Below are 17,323 nucleotides of genomic sequence, written 5' to 3'. Positions count from 1 at the left end.
AATTTTCCCCCTTGCAAACGCCTACTTTACAAACCGCGTGCGCGCGTGCTTGCGCGTGCACGGTGCACGCGGCCAGCTATACTTCGGGATCACGGGACACATATCCTTAGCTAATATTTCGCCCCCGGGGCAAAGCCTCGTAAACCGGTCATAACCGTCGCACATGCCGCGCACACCGCATAACCGACGCACGCGCCGCGCGCGCACGACCCTTCGCACGTGCGGCGCGCGCATGCCCGCGCGTGCCGCGCACCCCCCCCGCCTATGTGCCTCGCGCGTGCCTTAGCCTGATTTTCGCCTCATAGCTTCGCCCAACACTTAGAATATTTTTCACCCATCTTCATGCCAATGCCATGCCAACACCGTGCCAACCCTTTGCCGATCCCATCTGCCTTGGCCCCAGCCAGCCCATGTCAATGCCCATGTCTGCTGGTGCCAACCTACTGCCTGCACGCATGCCCACCTGGTGCCATGCGCCTGTCCGTGCCACTGACATTCGTCAAGCTGCTTTGCCAACACCCAAGCACCTTAAATTAATTTTTGTCCTTTTTTTTTTTTTACTTCTTTTAAATCATGATATTTTTCATGTTTTTTAAATTCTGCTAGGCGAAGAAAAAAGTGAGAAATACTAATTGATTATATAAGTTAATGATGCTCTATAATAAAATAAATAAAAAATTAATTTCATTAAAATAATCAAAACTTTAATATTTGTTTATACAAGGAAAAAATTACAGGTCACAATAACTTCATAAATATATTTCTACGCAGGTAAAACAAAAACAATTAAAAAATAAAGGCAAATTTTTAAACAATAGTGACAACCATTTTATCTATTGTTTATATGGTGACAACCCCTTTATCCTATTTGTTTTTACTTCTTTTAAATCATGATATTCCATTAGTGACAATCAGTTGTTTATTTGTATAAACAATAGATAATAAGAGAGAAGTTAAACTTAAATATACACACATAAATGTACATACATATATGCATACTTGCTGCATATAACATTGAAATAACAATCATAAAAAATAGTATTAGATTTTGTCACAAATTCATAAAAGTATTATTCCACTTATAATGTTAATGAACTTAAATAAGAATCTATAAATATCTAGATTAAAAAGATAAATATTATATATAATATAAAAATGTATTGTATAAATGTAGGATTAAAAAAATAAGGGTGAAATAGTCATTATATTGGATAAAGGAGAGGAAAATATCTATTGTTCAATATTGAGGGAGTGAGAGGGGTGGAAGGTGAGGGGGGGGGGGGGGTTGGTTTTTAAAGAAAAATTGGGGGGTAAAACTGATTTTCAGATTTTGCAACATTGAAACGTCACCTTAACTAATTCTTTCACGTTTTAATTTTGCCAATCCTGGTGCTGGTCCTGTGGTGCCTCAATAATGCCATCTTGTCGGCCTCACCTTGGCGTTTAGGTACTCTCTCCGTTCACTTTTATTTATTCATTATTTTAAAAATAGACTTTTATTTTTATTTATCACTTTTTGCATATCAAGAGAAGACAATTTATTTTTTTCTATTTTATTCATAATATTAATTATTTATTTTAAATTATTTTTTAAATTCAATAAAAATATGCATCAATTAATATAGATACATTGGTAAATTATATACTCCATTTATTATTTCTTAAATAATGTGGATAAATAAAAGTGAACGGAGGGAGTAATAATTTTCGTGCTCTGATCCGTGTTCATAATAATGATGCTGAATCAGCACAACTTGCGGTTTTGGCTGTGCATTTACCCTAAAGACAATAAAATAAAGGCTGGCAAGGCAACGTCCCATTCCTCTATTTAGTTAATGATTTTCACCCTCTAATTTTATTTTAAAAATCAAATTTCGCTCTCAACTTTAAATAATAATCATTTTTCCTTCTTTATTCTAATTGACATTTTTAAATTTCTATTTTACCCTTACATCATCAACTTATCTTTTTTACTTTTACTTCTTTAAAATCATGATTTTTTTTAATCTCTTTAATCTATATAACAAATTTCCTATTAAAAAAAATTACTTCCAAGACGGAAAAAGAAAAGTGAGAAATACTAGTTGAGTATATAACTTGATGCCGCTCTATAATGAAATAAATTAGAAGAAAAATAATTTCTTTTTATTAATAATAATCAAAACTCTAATATCTATTTATACAAATAAAAATAACAGGTACTAATAACTTTAGAAATATTTTTCAATGCAGATAATATAAAATAATTAATAAATATATAGATATATTTTATAACAAATTTCTAAAAGATAATCAATTTCTATTTAAATGAATTTTATATATATATATATGTCAATCATAAAATGTAACATTAGATTTTGTGAAAAATTCACAAAAGAATTATTCTACTTATAATATGAATTTAAAATAAAAGGATTGATTTTTAAAGAAAAATGGGGGGTGAAACTGAATTTCAGATTTTGCAACATTGAAACGTCACCTCAACTAATTCTTTCACGTTTTAATTTTGCCAATCCTGGTGCTGGTCCAGTGATGCCTCAATAATGCCATCTTCTCGGCCTCACCTTGGCGTTTAGGTACTCTCTCCGTTCACTTTTATTTATTTATTATTTTAAAAATAGACTTTCATTTTTATTTATCACTTTTTGTATATTAAGAGAAGATAATTTTTTTTTTCTATTTTACTCATAATATTAACTATTTATTTTAAATTATTTTTCAAATTCAATAAAAATATGTATTAATTAATATATATACATTGATAAATTATGTACTCCATTTATTATTTCTTAAATAATGTGAAAAATTTAAAGTGGATAAGTAAAAGTGAATGGAGGGAGTAATAATTTTCGTGCTCTGATGCGTGTTCACAATAATAATGCTGAATCAGCGCAACTTGCGGTTTTGGCTGTGCATTTACCCTAAAGACAATAAAATAAAGGCTGGAAAGGCAACGTCCCATTCCTCTATTTAGTTAATGATTTTCACCCTCTAATTTTATTTTAAAAATCAAATTTCACCCTCAACTTTAAATAATAGTTATTTTTTCTCCTTTATTCTAATTGACATTTTTAAATTTCTATTTTACCCTTACATCATCAACTTATCTTTTTTACTTTTACTTCTTTAAAATCATGATTTGTTTTTTTTTTAATCTCTTTAATCTATATAACAAATTTCCTATAAAAAAAATTTACTTCCGTGACGGAAAAAGAAAAGTGAGAAATACTAATTGAGTATATAACTTGATGCCGCTCTATAATGAAATAAATTAGAAGAAAAACAATTTCTTTTTATTAATAATAATCAAAACTCTATTATCTATTTATACAAATAAAAATAACAGGTAATAATAACTTTAGAAATATTTTTCAATGCAGATAATACAAAATAATTAATAAAAATACAGATATATTCTATAACAAATTTCTAAAAGATAATCAATTTATATATATATATATATATATATATATATATATATATATGTCAATCATAAAATGTAAAAATAGATTTTGTGAAAAATTCACAAAAGAATTATTCTGCTTATAATATGAATTTAAAATAAAAATCTATAAATAACTAGGTTAAAAAAATAAATTTTATGTGATATAAAAAAGTATTATATAGATGGAAGATTGAAAATATTAAGGGTAAATTAGACATTGCAGAGAATAAAGGCAAAGAATGTCTATTGTTTATAATTAAGGGGGAAGTTTGATTTTTAAAGTAAAATTAGAGGGTGAAAATAATTTTCACATCTTGCAACATTGAAACGTCACCTTAATTAGTTCTTTCACGTTTTAATTTTGCCAATCCTGGTGCTGATCCAGTGGTGCCTCAATAATGCCATCTTGTCGGTCTCACCTTGGCGTTTAGGTAATAATTTTCGTACTCTAGTCAGTGTTCATAATAATGATGCTGAATCAGCACAACTTGCGGTTTTGACTCTGCATTTAACCCAAAAGACAATAAATAAAGGCTGGAAAGGCTACGTCCCATCCCTCTACAGTTTTACTAAATTTTTTCTCAAAAAACCATTCCCGCACTCTCTAATATAAAATTGACGGATATATACATGAGATATTTTCGTGCTCTTTACATGTGACTTATAAGATTATTAATTATTATTTGGAAGTTGAAGTTTGGCTATCATACTTGCAAACAGGACTAAATTTCAATATTTAAATGTCGGTGAAAACTTCAAGAACTTTTTGAGTAGTATTTCTCTTGCAAAATTTCAATTATTCTTCGAGCAAATTTCATATTCAAACACTAACTTCAATATCCATCAACTCTTTCTAAACTCTAACTTCTACTCCTATTTAAATGATTTATTTTTGTATCCTTTATATATATGTGTGTGCTGTTGATGGAGGATTTGAACAGTAATTCATGGCCTATATATATGGCCTGTTAACTTTAGTCAAAATTAAAATCCTGAATTATTATGAGTAAAGGGGAGGGAAAAGTAAATCATTAGGGAAAAGTAAATCATAAATGATTTATGGTTACATTGATATCGGAACAGTGAGCTAAGTAGCGTCCCACAAGTTGCTACAACATTTGTTATTAAGTATTTAATTATGTTGAGAATCAAAGGAAAAAGAGAGTGGTTCAATTAACCAATGTAGTACATAGGATCAGGAACTTTAAAAGTACCACTACTAAAAACAAAAAAATCAGAAATTTTCGACTTGAAAATTTTCACCATTTTAGGTCGAAAAAAATCGACCACATGAGATCGAAATTTCTAGAATTTAATTTTTTTACAGGATTTTTACCACACGGGGTCAATTTTTTAGCGAGAAAATATAATTTGGACCACATGTGGTCGAAATTATTTTTTGTATAAATAATAAATGGAAAAAAATCATTTTATACAAAATTAAATTATATAAATATAAAACATTTAACTAAAAAATACATAAAAATTCTAATTTCGACCGCATGCTGTCGAAAATATCAGTAGATTTAGACCCGATTGGGTCTTTTTTTTTCCTACCCTCTTCTCCTTCTCTCTCTCTCTTTTCTTCTCTCCCTCTCCTCTCTCCACCGGCGACCGAGCCACCCCGGATGCTCAACCCAACGCACCCCACCACCCTACAGCAGTTTCCGACCAGCAGGCCACCGTCGGCGGTGCCTCTGCATATTTCCAGGTATGTTTTTTTTTTTCCAGTGTCATGAACTTTTGCCCCAAATTGAACTAGTTCTCAAGCATGTATTTCAATCTCATGTTATTAGTTGCATTACCTTCTATATTTAGTAGATTTGTTAACTTATTTAGTGTTCTATATTTGTTTTAGGGTTTATATTCTGTTTTTTTTTTTTTTAATTTTTTTTTTTAATTTTTTATTTTTAGGATTTTGAATTGAAATTGAATGAAATATTGAAATTGAATGTTGTTGTATTGAAACTGAATTGAAATATTGAATGAAAGTATTGAAATTGAAATTGTTGAACTATGTATTTAGAATTGGGGAGGTATATTGAGAATTGGGGGGATGGAAAATTGAGAAGAGGGGTATATGTTAGCCTTAATTGTAAGTCTCTACATTTTACTTATATTGAATGTTGTTGTTGTTGTTGTTGCATTTGTAGCTATGTGTTGTTGTTTTTACCAATATTTGAGAATTGTTAGAGCTAGGGAGACTTAGCCTTGATACTTGTGCAATATCTTTTACTAATCATATAAACTAAGTATGGTTTAACAAGTTCAAACTTTGTGCTATTTGTGTAGATGGAATCTTGTAGTTGGATGTACGATAGAACTAATCCTGGTCGATTTGGGTTGTTGGATGAATTTGTAGCCGGTGTTTATGGTTTTGTTGACTATGCTAAAACAATTGAGGATTTTACAATTCATGGTGTGGTTAGGTGTTCTTGTTCTAAATGTGAATGTATGAATTTTGAGACCCCAGAGATTGTTGGACTACATCTATTTGATAAAGGTTTTAAAAGTAAGTGTATTATTTACCTCTAATACCAAGGTTAAAAGAGTTTGTATGCATCTAATAGCTCCACTCGTCATATGAGATGGCACAGTGAAAATAGAAGGCCACCGGGTGTTATGTATCATCCATCAGATAGTGAAGCCTGGAAGCATTTTGATAGAACCTATCCAGACTTTGTAGCTGAACCACGTAACGTTAGGCTAGGTTTATGTTCAGACGGATTCACTCCGCATTCTGTCTCTGCTGCTCCATATTCTTGTTGGCCTGTGTTCATAACCCCATATAATCTTCCCCCTAAGATGTGTATGAATAGTCCATATATATTCCTTAATTGCATTATTCCTGGCTCGCGTAATCCAAAAGTTTTGATTAGTGTGTACTTGCAACCTTTGGTTGATGAGTTGAAATAGTTGTGGGTTGAAGGGGTTGAGACATATGACATTTCGTGTAAAAAAAAAGGTTAGCATTTTAAAGTCCTGGCAAAAAAAAATTCATGGTTTGATTGTCGCTTTAATGTGGACTATTAATGATTTTCCTACTTAATCTGGCGAGGATATTTGGGAGATTGTTCAACACCTCCCAAAGGCTAGGAAGAACCGTGGATGGGGTTTACCATAACCAAAGCAGCATGTTTTGGAGCATGTTCTCCTTGATGTAATGCATTAAAAAAAAATACTAAGTCCTTCACTTTTAAAAAATGGCAAAAAAAAACCAATCATGGTTTGATTGTCTACCGGGTTTTCGATTTTCTTAGGTTTTTTAGGGTTTTTTCTGGATCAAAACATTAACTTTTACTTCAAATATTTCTTTAGTCCTAAGAGATAATTATATAATGCATGTTTCAAGAATAATACAAATGTGAACAAATGACATTGTATTAAAATATTCAATAAAAGCTAATATAATCCTTAAAATAAATATTGCTAATTAACAAGCCATAAAAGAAAATGACCATAATCTAAAAATACTAAGTCATGCTAAAATAAGTATTAATTACATGACAAAGAAAATAAAACTTAAGTTATGTATTTTTACAAATCAATTATGCAAAACTAAAGATTAGATATCCAACATTATTGTCATTCCTAGTGGTAGATTGAATTTCTTTGTTAGGATTAGCGTTGAGTTGGTTTTGGTTTGGACTTTATTTGAGTTACTAACGTCTATAGGATATAAAACTTATTGACATTCAAAATTCTAAGTTCATGTTTTGGAGCTTGAATAATATGATAATAGATAAAAAAATTACGGAAATATTTATAAATTACTTTACAAATAAATATTTTTATGTATAAAATATTTTAAAAATTGAATACATGTAATGTCGGGTTGGTTTGGTGTTTGACTTTTTAGTTAAACCAAACCAAACCAATTAAAAAAAAAGTCAAACCAAACCACTTACTTTTTTTCTCGATAATTTGTTTTACTTTGTACACCCCTAAACACGGGATGTGAAGGGCAAGACCAAAGATAATGTTAAGGCTAGAATGGACTTGATTGAGTATTGTGGACGAAAAGAGTTATGGTTGCCGTCGAAACAGAACAGGGTCTTCAAGCCTAAGGCTAGCTATTCTTTCACAATGGAGCATAAGCGAAAGATTTGTGAATAGCTTCAGAACTTGAAGATACCAGATGATCATGTATCAAATTTTGGATCACGTGTTGATATGGAGCAAGAAAGGATACATAGGATGAAAATTCTTGACTTTCATGTTTTCATGGAAACTTTACTCCCCATTGCATTTAGTGGCTTGCTTGAATGAATCTGGAAACCTATGACAGAAATTAGTTTGTTCTTCAAAAACATGTGTTCCAAAGACGTTGAAGGAAGATAACCTTTCTCGCATAGATCAGAATATTTCTGTTATCACAAACAAGTTGGAGAAGTTTCTTCCACCTGGGTTTTATGATATGATGGAACATCTTGCAATTCACCTTGCATATGAAGCCCGACTCGGAGGCCCAGTTCAATATAGGTGGATGTATCCTTTCGAGAGGTAATGAGCCAATTTTGTTTTATTTGTTCCTATATAATCACTTTTTTTTTGAAAAAATCATACTTAACACAATATAAATGCAGGTGTATTGGTAAGTTAAAAAGGGTTATCAAGCAGAAATCCAAAGTGGAAGGCTCAATGTGCGAAGTTTACCATGCCAAGGAAACATCCCATTTCTGTTCTTACTACTTTTGGAACGATGTGCCTTGTTTGAGAACAAGCCTAATCTATTCTACAGATATATTCTAGGCTAAGTTGGTTAGTTAAATGCAGAGATATTTTAGGCTAGTTTATGATTATCTTTTGATTATTTTTTTCCCTATAAATACAAAGCTAACATAGCTAAATAATATAATTCCCTTTGATTGCATTGCAGTATATTTTTCTCTGTTATTTCCTACTTTCTTTGTTAAAAAACCTACAATTTGGTATCTAAAGCCATTTTCTTGCAGGACCTGTGAGAGATGGATTCTGAAAATAGCTTTTCTCAAATAGCTCATCCTGTCTTTGATGGTGAAAATTATCATCTATGGGCAATAAGAATGGAGACTTATCTTGAGGCTTTAGATCTTTGGGAAGCCATGGAAGAGGATTATGATGTTCTTCCGCTGCTAAATAATCCCACCCTGGCCCAGATCAAAAGCCAAAAACCAAAGAAAATTAAAGGCAAAAGCAACTTTGTTTGCTGGTGTGTCTGCAACAATTTTCACAGGAGTTATGGCTCTCAAAACAGCAAAAAAATTTTGGGATTATCTGAAGAAAGAATACACAAGAGATGAAAGAATACGAGGCATGAAGGTGTTGAATTTAATAAGGGAATTCGAATTGTAAAAGATGAAGGAATCTGAGACCGTCAAAGAGTACTCAGACCGGCTTCTTGGCATTGATAACAAGGTAAGGTTGCTTGGCACTAAGTTTAAAGATTCAAGAATCATTGAAAATTCTTGTTATGGTGCCTAAAAGATACGAAGTATCCATAACTACCTTGGAAAACACAAAAGATCTGTCCAAGATTACTTTGGCAGAATTGCTAAATACATTGCAGGCACAAGAGCAAAGGAAGCTTATAAGACAAGATGGTATGGCTGAAGGAGCCTTGATAGCCAACCACAAGACTCAAAGCAATGGTGATAATTCAAAGAAAAATTACCCACCTTGCCAGCATTGTGGCAAAAAAGGTCATCCTCCATTTAAATGTTGGAAGAGGCCAGATGCACAGTGCAAGATCTGCAACCAATTTGGTCATGAGGCAGTGATTTGCAAAACAAATCTCCAAAATATGAAGCAGATGCACAAGTCGCCAATGAAGAAGAAGAAGACCACTTGTTTGTGGCAACATAATTTTCAACCAAGAAATCTGATTTTTGGATGATTGACAGTGGTTGTACAAACCACATGACATACGACAAAAATATTTTTAAAAAGTTTATGTCAATGGAAAACAAGAAAGTTAGAATCGGAAATGGTGACTATATTCCTGCAAAAGGAAAAGGGACTATTGCAATCAAAACAGGTTCAGGCACAAAAATAATTTCAGATGTTCTTTACGTGCCTGATAATGATCAAAATCTATTAAGTGTTAGCCGCCTAGTCGAAAAAAGGATTTAAATTGTTATTCGATGACCGATCGTCGCATCTTTGATGCCACTAAGCAGGACATTTTACGAGTTAAAATGAGGGTTAAAAACTTCTCATTTAATCCAATAGAAGATGAACACATGCCGTAAAACCGCAAGACTAAAGATGAATTGGCGATTTGTTTACGAAGTCAATTCCGGCCAAGTATAGAGTTTGCGGCCTCCAAAACCAAGGAGGAATGTTAGAATATTTGCTTTTTGACCGCAAAGAACTTTGTTTTACTGCTTTTGAATTTACTTTGTTTTACTGTTAGTAATTAGTTAGTTAGAAATATATTCTGCAGATAGCTAGTTAAAGATATACTCTGCAGAGATATTTTAGGCTAGTTTATGATTATCTTTTGATTGTTTTTTTTTTCTATAAATGCAGAGTTAACATAGCTAAATAATATAATTCACTTTTGTATACGGTAAAAATCGGGTCAATGTTTGACCCGTTAACCCGGAGCCGAGGGTATGACCAAATGAGCACGAGCATCTTCGGTTTTTTCTTCACACCAGGGTATCGTGTCGGATGCAATTGACCCGAGACAGGGAAAGCGTGTCCGTTTGTCCGGGTACGTTGGTCCAAAATCATCTTGTCCATTGGTCCGGTTAGCCGGTCCAAGATCATCGTGTCCATTTGTCCGGATAGCCGGTTGCGGTGTTGCCACGCGTCAGAAACCGTTCTGCCATTTTGTACTGACGAACGTATGGGTGTCAGACCGTACGATCCTACCTTATCCTTTTAGGGTTTCTTTATTCATAAGGGCTTTAGCATTGTATTCAAGGCCCATGAGGCATACCTATAAATAGGGGACATTTTCCCACTTTTTGGGGTTAGCTTCTTCAGATTTAGAACATTGTAATAGCCAAATATATAAAAGCTCTCTCTCACTCTCTCTGATGTTGGTCCGGATTTGTGGTGTTCTTTAGTTTTACTTATCCATTCAACATAATACGTTGCCTAGTATATATATTTAGCTTAAATCATCAATCTCAACACACTTACTCAATATATATATATATATATATATATATATATATATATATATATATATATATATATATATATATATATATAATATTACATCCAACAAATCCATACACATTTCATACCAACCAAAATAGATTAAAATTCATCCACATATCCTATACCTCACTTACAAATTTAATTGCTACCGAAATTTGGGGTAAACACCTTTGACTGCATGGCAGTATATTTTTCTCTCAGTAGTTTTTCTCTGTTATTTCCTAACTTTCTTTGTTAAAAAACCTACAATTTCTACATTTAGTTTATGACGGCCTCTACGTTATCGCAAGTAGAGGCCAATGTCACGGCTACTATAGTTGAAAAAAAGAAGAAAAAGGTGAAATACCTCATGGTTTGGTTTTACTAAAATGATGGAAGGAGGAATATGGGAGAACAAATTAACTAAGAAGATGTTGAGATCATATAGTAGCTCGTATTTAAATAAGACCCTTCGAGGTTGTTTGGTCGGTGGAATAAGGATAATAATCTCGGGATAAAATGTGTATTAATTAGACTCTGAATTATTTTACTTCACAATTCATACTAAAATGATGAGATTAGCTATATGATGAGATTAGCTATCTCATATAAAGGTGGGATATTTAATCCCATGAGATATACTTGTATATTCCATCCACCAACCAAATTAACGATCCCTTAATCTCAACAACCTCAACTCAAGCAAGGCAATCAAGCAGGTGATCACGTGTTTCAAGACATGAATTCTGGTTTGTTAGGCTCGGCATTCTCTGGTTCTCCCATTATTTGTTCACTGTTAAATGCCTTTTTATTTCCTTGTCAATCGTACCAATAAGATACGGTGAATCACTAAGTCTAAAAGATAGAGAGGAAGGAAAATCAACGAATTTTTATTATTTTGACTAGTAAATGCTTAATTTTAAATTAAATAGGTAGTTATATATCTCATATATGTCCAGCCGGCTCAATAAAATTAAAAATCTAAAGAGGCAATCACGTGTTCTATGAATTGATACTACTGGTTAGTACGCATTTTGGTGTAGATTTGTTCGATCGGTTATAGACACAGTGTATGTTTATCTGATTCAAGCACACACAACTGCATGGAAGGAGTGGGAGAGAAAAAAGATGTTGAGAATTGGCATATAGCTGGCATATGCATGATGGTTTAAATGAGGCCCTCAGTCCAGCAAGGCAGAGAGGCAATTCCCAATAACCTCATGAACTCAAGCAAGGTGGAGAGGCAATTACATTTTCTACGAAAATTGATGCTATTGCTTAATTTGTCTGGATCGACAATCTTCCATTACATTTTTTAATTTAAATTCTTTTAATCGTTTTCCTGTCAATCGTACAAATAATAAAACACAAATTCTAAAATGCAGAGAAAGGAGAAAGAGGAGGAGGATCGAACATTTTTGCTGGTTTGAACATGCCTCTGCTTCATATATGTCTTGTTGGTGTAGAAAAATCCCGCAGTTCCAAATTTTGCTAGCTTTAATGTTTCTGCTTCGTATGTTGTCTATGCATGTGTATTAATTGTAAGAGAATATTTTCCCCGTATGTTTTTCATTCATTCCATAGGTTAATATACATCATGTACATCATAATTGTAGGCTACAAATTAGGAACTAATTTGACTAATGGATTCTACCATATTGGATCCTAAAATAGAAGATTACAAAATATATGGGAGACTAAATATGTACAGACTCTAACACACCCCCGCAGTCGAAGCGGGAGGTTTACGAACCGTTAGACTATCCCGAAAATCATCAAAGAGTACGCACGGAAGACCTTTGGTGAAGATGTCGGCAATCTGATAACGGGACGGAACATGTAGGACACGAACCTCTCCACGTCTAACCTTCTCACGAACAAAGTGAATGTCCATTTCAATATGCTTGGTACGTTGGTGTTGTACCGGTTCCCGACAAATAAATGGCACTCACATTGTCACAATAGACCAACGTTGCTTTACGAATAGGACAATTGAGTTCAAGCAACAGATTCCTAATCCAACAAGATTCAGAGACAACATTAGCAACCCTTCTGTACTCAGCTTCAGCACTAGATTTAGATAGAGTAGGTTGGCGCTTGGAAGACCAAGAAATCAAGTTATCTCCAAGATAGACACAATAACCTGATGTGGAACGTCGAGTTTCTGGACATCCTCCCCAATCAAAGATCTGTATATGATAGTAGCGACTGTAGAGATGTTCTGTATAAATGTGTGCCAAAATCAATCGTACCTCGAATGTAACGCAAAATGCGTTTTAATGCTTCCATATGCTGGACTTTGGGATCATGCATAAACAAGCAAACCTGTTGGACGGCGTATGATATGTCTGGCCGAGTCAATGTCAAATATTGCAAAGCACCCGCCAAACGACGATACTTCGTAGGATCCTCATACGGGGCGCTTGAAGAAGCGCTGAGTTTGCCTTTTGTGTCAACTGGAGTGGGGCAAGGCTTACATTGTGACATGCACCTTACTGTCGAGAATATCCTACTCCGCATAAGAACTCTGAGACATAAATAGAGAATTTTTGTCTCGGGAGACAGCAATCCCCAAAAAATAGCTCAACGGACCCAAGTCTTTCATTGCAAATTCCGTAGCTAACTTGGACATAATACCAAGTCTGAGAGAGTCTGAAGATGCGATTAGAATAATATCATCCACATATAACAAAATATAAGCGTGTCCTTTCCACGACAATAAGTGAAGAGAGAGTTGTCAGACGTACTATGCGAGAAACCAATGGTTGCCACATATTCAGCAAAACGCTGATACCAAGCCCGTGGTGCCTGTTTCAAACCATAAAGCGACTTACGCAGGAGACAGACATGATCAGGACGAGCCGGATCCCGAAATCCCAGAGGCTGATACATATAGACGGTCTCATTCAAATTGCCATGTAAGAAAGCATTCTTTACATCAAGTTGGTGAATGGGCCAAGAGTGAGATAAAGCAATAGTAAGAACCACACGGATAGTTGTCGGCTTGACCATCGGACTGAAAGTCTCGTCACAATCAACACCTTCTCGTTGAGACCTGCCATCACCTACAAGACGGGCTTTATGCCTCTCAAAAGAACCATCAGACTTCTTTTTATGCCAAAAAATCCATAACGACCGAATAATGTTAGCCTTCGGAGGACGAGGGACCAACTCCCAAGTCTTACTATCAATAAGAGCATTATATTCATCTAGCATAGCATTTTTCCAATTCGGGTCATTAAGGGCACCAACGGGATTCCGGGGAATGGGGGAGATGGAATTAGTGGTGGCACTTAAGGCTTGATTATGGTATTTCAAGTTCAGCTTAAAAATCCCATATTGACTACGTGTAGTCATGTGATGAACGGGTGGGGGGTTGGCAGGGAGGGAGCTGCTGCCGTGGTGGGCCAGCGAGGGAGAAGGAGAAACCGGCAGTGTGGGGACTGCCGGTTGGGCAGTGGCAGGAGGCGGCAGAAGCGGCGGGCGGCGTGGGGCGGCGAGTGCACCGCCGGCCGGGGCCGACGCCGGGAAGAAGAGGAGGTGGGCGAGCTCGGGTGGTGGGTTGCGGGGAGAGGGAGGTCGGCATTGGTGGAGCAGCGCCTCGGTCATGCAACAAGTGGATTCTCAACGGGGAATTATCATCACCCAAAAACTCATATGAGGTAGGAGATGGAGTATTTATTTGTGAAAATGGGAAGGAACTTTCATCAAACCACACATACCGGGCTATGATTATTTTGCGGCTCGATAAATCATAGCATTTGTACCCCCGATGATTGGAAGGATATCCTAGGAAAACACACGGAGTGGACCTAGATTGCAATTTATAAATTTGTGTGGAGGGAAAGAGAGGAAAGCATAGACAGCCAAAAACTCGGAGAGAGAGTATGATGGATTCTTTGATAAAGAATGTGAGTAGGTGTCTTATATGCTAAGATTTTAGAAGGAGAATATTGTGTAGGTACTTTGCCATGGCCAAGGCGTGATGCCAATAGGAGGGGGGGCATAGATGCATGGGCAAGGAGCGTACGAACAATATTATTGATGGATTTAATTTTCCGTTCCGCCTTACCATTTTTTGTGGGGAAGTGTGGGGACAAAAAAGCGAGGAAAAGCATCCCGTTTTGTTCACAAAATTTATAAAAAGGACCATTATTAAATTCACGCCCGTTGTCACATTGAAAAGTTTTGATTTCTTTTTCAAGGCGAGTGCGAATGAAAATCCGAAAGCCAAGAAACAATTATAAACTTGGGACTTTGTTTTGATGGGAAAAGTCCAAAGAAAATTAGTGTAATTGTCAAGAAATAAAACATAATATCTGTGACCAGAAGAGCTAAGAATAGGTGAAGTCCATAAATCACTGTGAACAATGTCAAAGGGCATAGTAGTAGTTGAAGGAGAGTCATAAAAAGGCAATTTAATTAATTTCCCAGGGGCAAGAATGACAAACATTGTTTCGAGCCTTATTACATTCAATCAAATTACTACTACGTAAAGAACTTAGAATAACATCCCTGGATGACCTAAACGGAGTGCCAAATATGAGGAGAGATGACACTAAAAGCAGATGGTGCGGAAGACGAGATGGCTTGAAATTGTTGGAAGAATGGATAAAGATCATTCGAACTCTCACATCTCATGAGTTTGGTCCCCGTCCGGAAATCCTTCACAGAAAAGCCAAAAGGATCAAATTCAACAGAAACCATATTATCGATAGTAAATTTACGAACGGAAATAAGGTTTTTGATGAGTTTAGGTGCATGTAAAACATTTTTCAGGGTTAGGGAGGGATTTACTCGAAGGGAAGTATGACCATAACCACGAATAGGAATCATGTTACCGTTACCAACAACAATGCTATTATTTTTGCTCAATTGATAGTAAGATGAGAGAGTACCTTGGGAGTTGGTCATGTGAGATGTGGCTCCGGTGTCCATGTACCAATTGTTGTCTTCGGACGGATTTAACGACATTGTATGCATAGCTTGATCAATATCCGTGGGCGCATAGCCACCGTGTGAAGACGGGCCGCCGAATAGAATAGACCGAGGAGACGAGCATCGAGAATACCTTGTTTGGGACCGAGCCGGCCGTGACTCTTTGCCGGCCGCCGCGAGGCCGCCGGCCCGGTGGTGGGTAGGGCACGGTGGGGTGGCCCACGGCCGAGGCCTCCAGCCGGCCCAAGGGGGAACCGCGGATGACCGCGGCAGCCCCTTGGTTCGGCGATGCTGCGGGCAGATTTCCCTGGGCCGCTGCTCTGCCCGTTTCCTGCGCCACCGCGGTGGCTGTTGCGGTTTCCGCCGCCACGACCGCGGTTGTTCTTCTTTCCGCGATTGTGAGAATTTCCTCGATTATTAGAACCATTCTCAGAATTGTTGGACTGCCCATTACTAGAAAAATTATGAGGATTAACATTGTGGGAAACGAGAGCAAAGATTCGACCCGGAGTCGTGGATGGTGTCCTCGCCTCGACCGAACAACGTCAAAAGATGGGAGAGGAGAACGGTGCTGTACCTTCGTTCGAAAGGTTTTATATTCCTCCGATAATCCACGCAGAAGATGAAGCACAAGTCGTTCGTCGGAAACTCGTGGCCGACGTTTGCGAGATTATCCGTGTGCATGACCTTTAACCCCGTGCGATGCTTTCACATTCGGAAAGTCCACCAATTTGGTGTTGGTGAATTTTGCATCAGCAAAGCTCCAGCCGATTTGTTGTCTGAAAGAGATGAACAAGACGATTCCATGCCTCGAGTGAAGAACCCTCTTCGATGAATGATCGTGTTGAGAAGATCATTCGATATGGTACCATATATCCATTGACGAACAATGTCATCTAGCCGTTCCCATAGAGCTTTCCTAGCAAGTTTCTCGGCTGCCGTTGCCGGTGGTGGCACGGTGGGGGAGGCAGGAGGTAGTATATGGTCGATCACCAAGTTTACTCGGCAATGGAGCTTGAAGAGGGTAGCCCAGTTGTTGTATTGGCTGCCTTCATAGTCAAGAACAATAGGAATGCATGATTTGATATTGGTGACTGTAGTCGCAGGGTGCAACTTGGAGGTGTCAGCCATGGAGAAAGGGAGGAGGAAAGGCACAGGAGAAGGAAGGCAAAGTTGGCGGCGGCTAGGGTTTAGGTTGCTTTAGGGTTTTAGGAGAGACCTAGTCTGATACGATACCATGTAAGAGAATATTTTCCCGTATGTTTTTCATTCATTCCATAGGTTAATATACATCATGTACATCATAATTGTAGGCTACAAATTAGGAACTAATTTGACTAATGGATTCTACCATATTGGATCCTAAAATAGAAGATTACAAAATATATGGGAGACTAAATATGTACAGACTCTAACATTAATGTGTGCATGTACATACATAATAATGTGGTATATAAAGTAAATATATATTAGCTCCGTCTCAATTTATGTACTAATAAACTTTGACTGGATAGAGAGTTTAAAGAGGAAAGAAAGACTTTTGAAACTAGTGTCTAAAATAAATTTAGATATTTGTGTGTTTATAAATCATTTGAGGATAAAATGAAAAGTTTAAGATTAATGTTTTTCTAAACAAAGACACATCATTTTCTTAGGAGATGCTAAAAAGAAAATGACTCACATAAATTGGACAAAGGGAGTATATAGAGCCCGTTTGGATTGGCTTATAAATTGTTGAAAACAGCTTATAAGCTGTTTTCAGCTTTTTTAAGTGTTTGACTGACCAACTTATAAGTCATTTGTGCTTAA

General features: G+C 35.9%; 1 protein-coding gene across 1 annotated transcript; it reads right to left on the bottom strand.

Annotated features, from left to right (window-relative positions):
* Positions 1-16,222: 16,222 nt before the first annotated feature.
* On the bottom strand, positions 16,223-16,645 carry LOC132043811 (uncharacterized). Its single transcript, XM_059434275.1, has one exon. It carries the CDS (start codon positions 16,643-16,645, stop codon positions 16,223-16,225), a length of 423 nt encoding a protein of 140 aa, XP_059290258.1.
* Between the last annotated feature and the right edge of the window lie 678 nt (positions 16,646-17,323).

This window comes from Lycium ferocissimum, unplaced genomic scaffold, assembly GCF_029784015.1.
Source record: "Lycium ferocissimum isolate CSIRO_LF1 unplaced genomic scaffold, AGI_CSIRO_Lferr_CH_V1 ctg285, whole genome shotgun sequence".
NCBI lineage: Eukaryota > Viridiplantae > Streptophyta > Magnoliopsida > Solanales > Solanaceae > Lycium > Lycium ferocissimum.
This window is presented reverse-complemented; position numbering and strand designations above follow the sequence as displayed.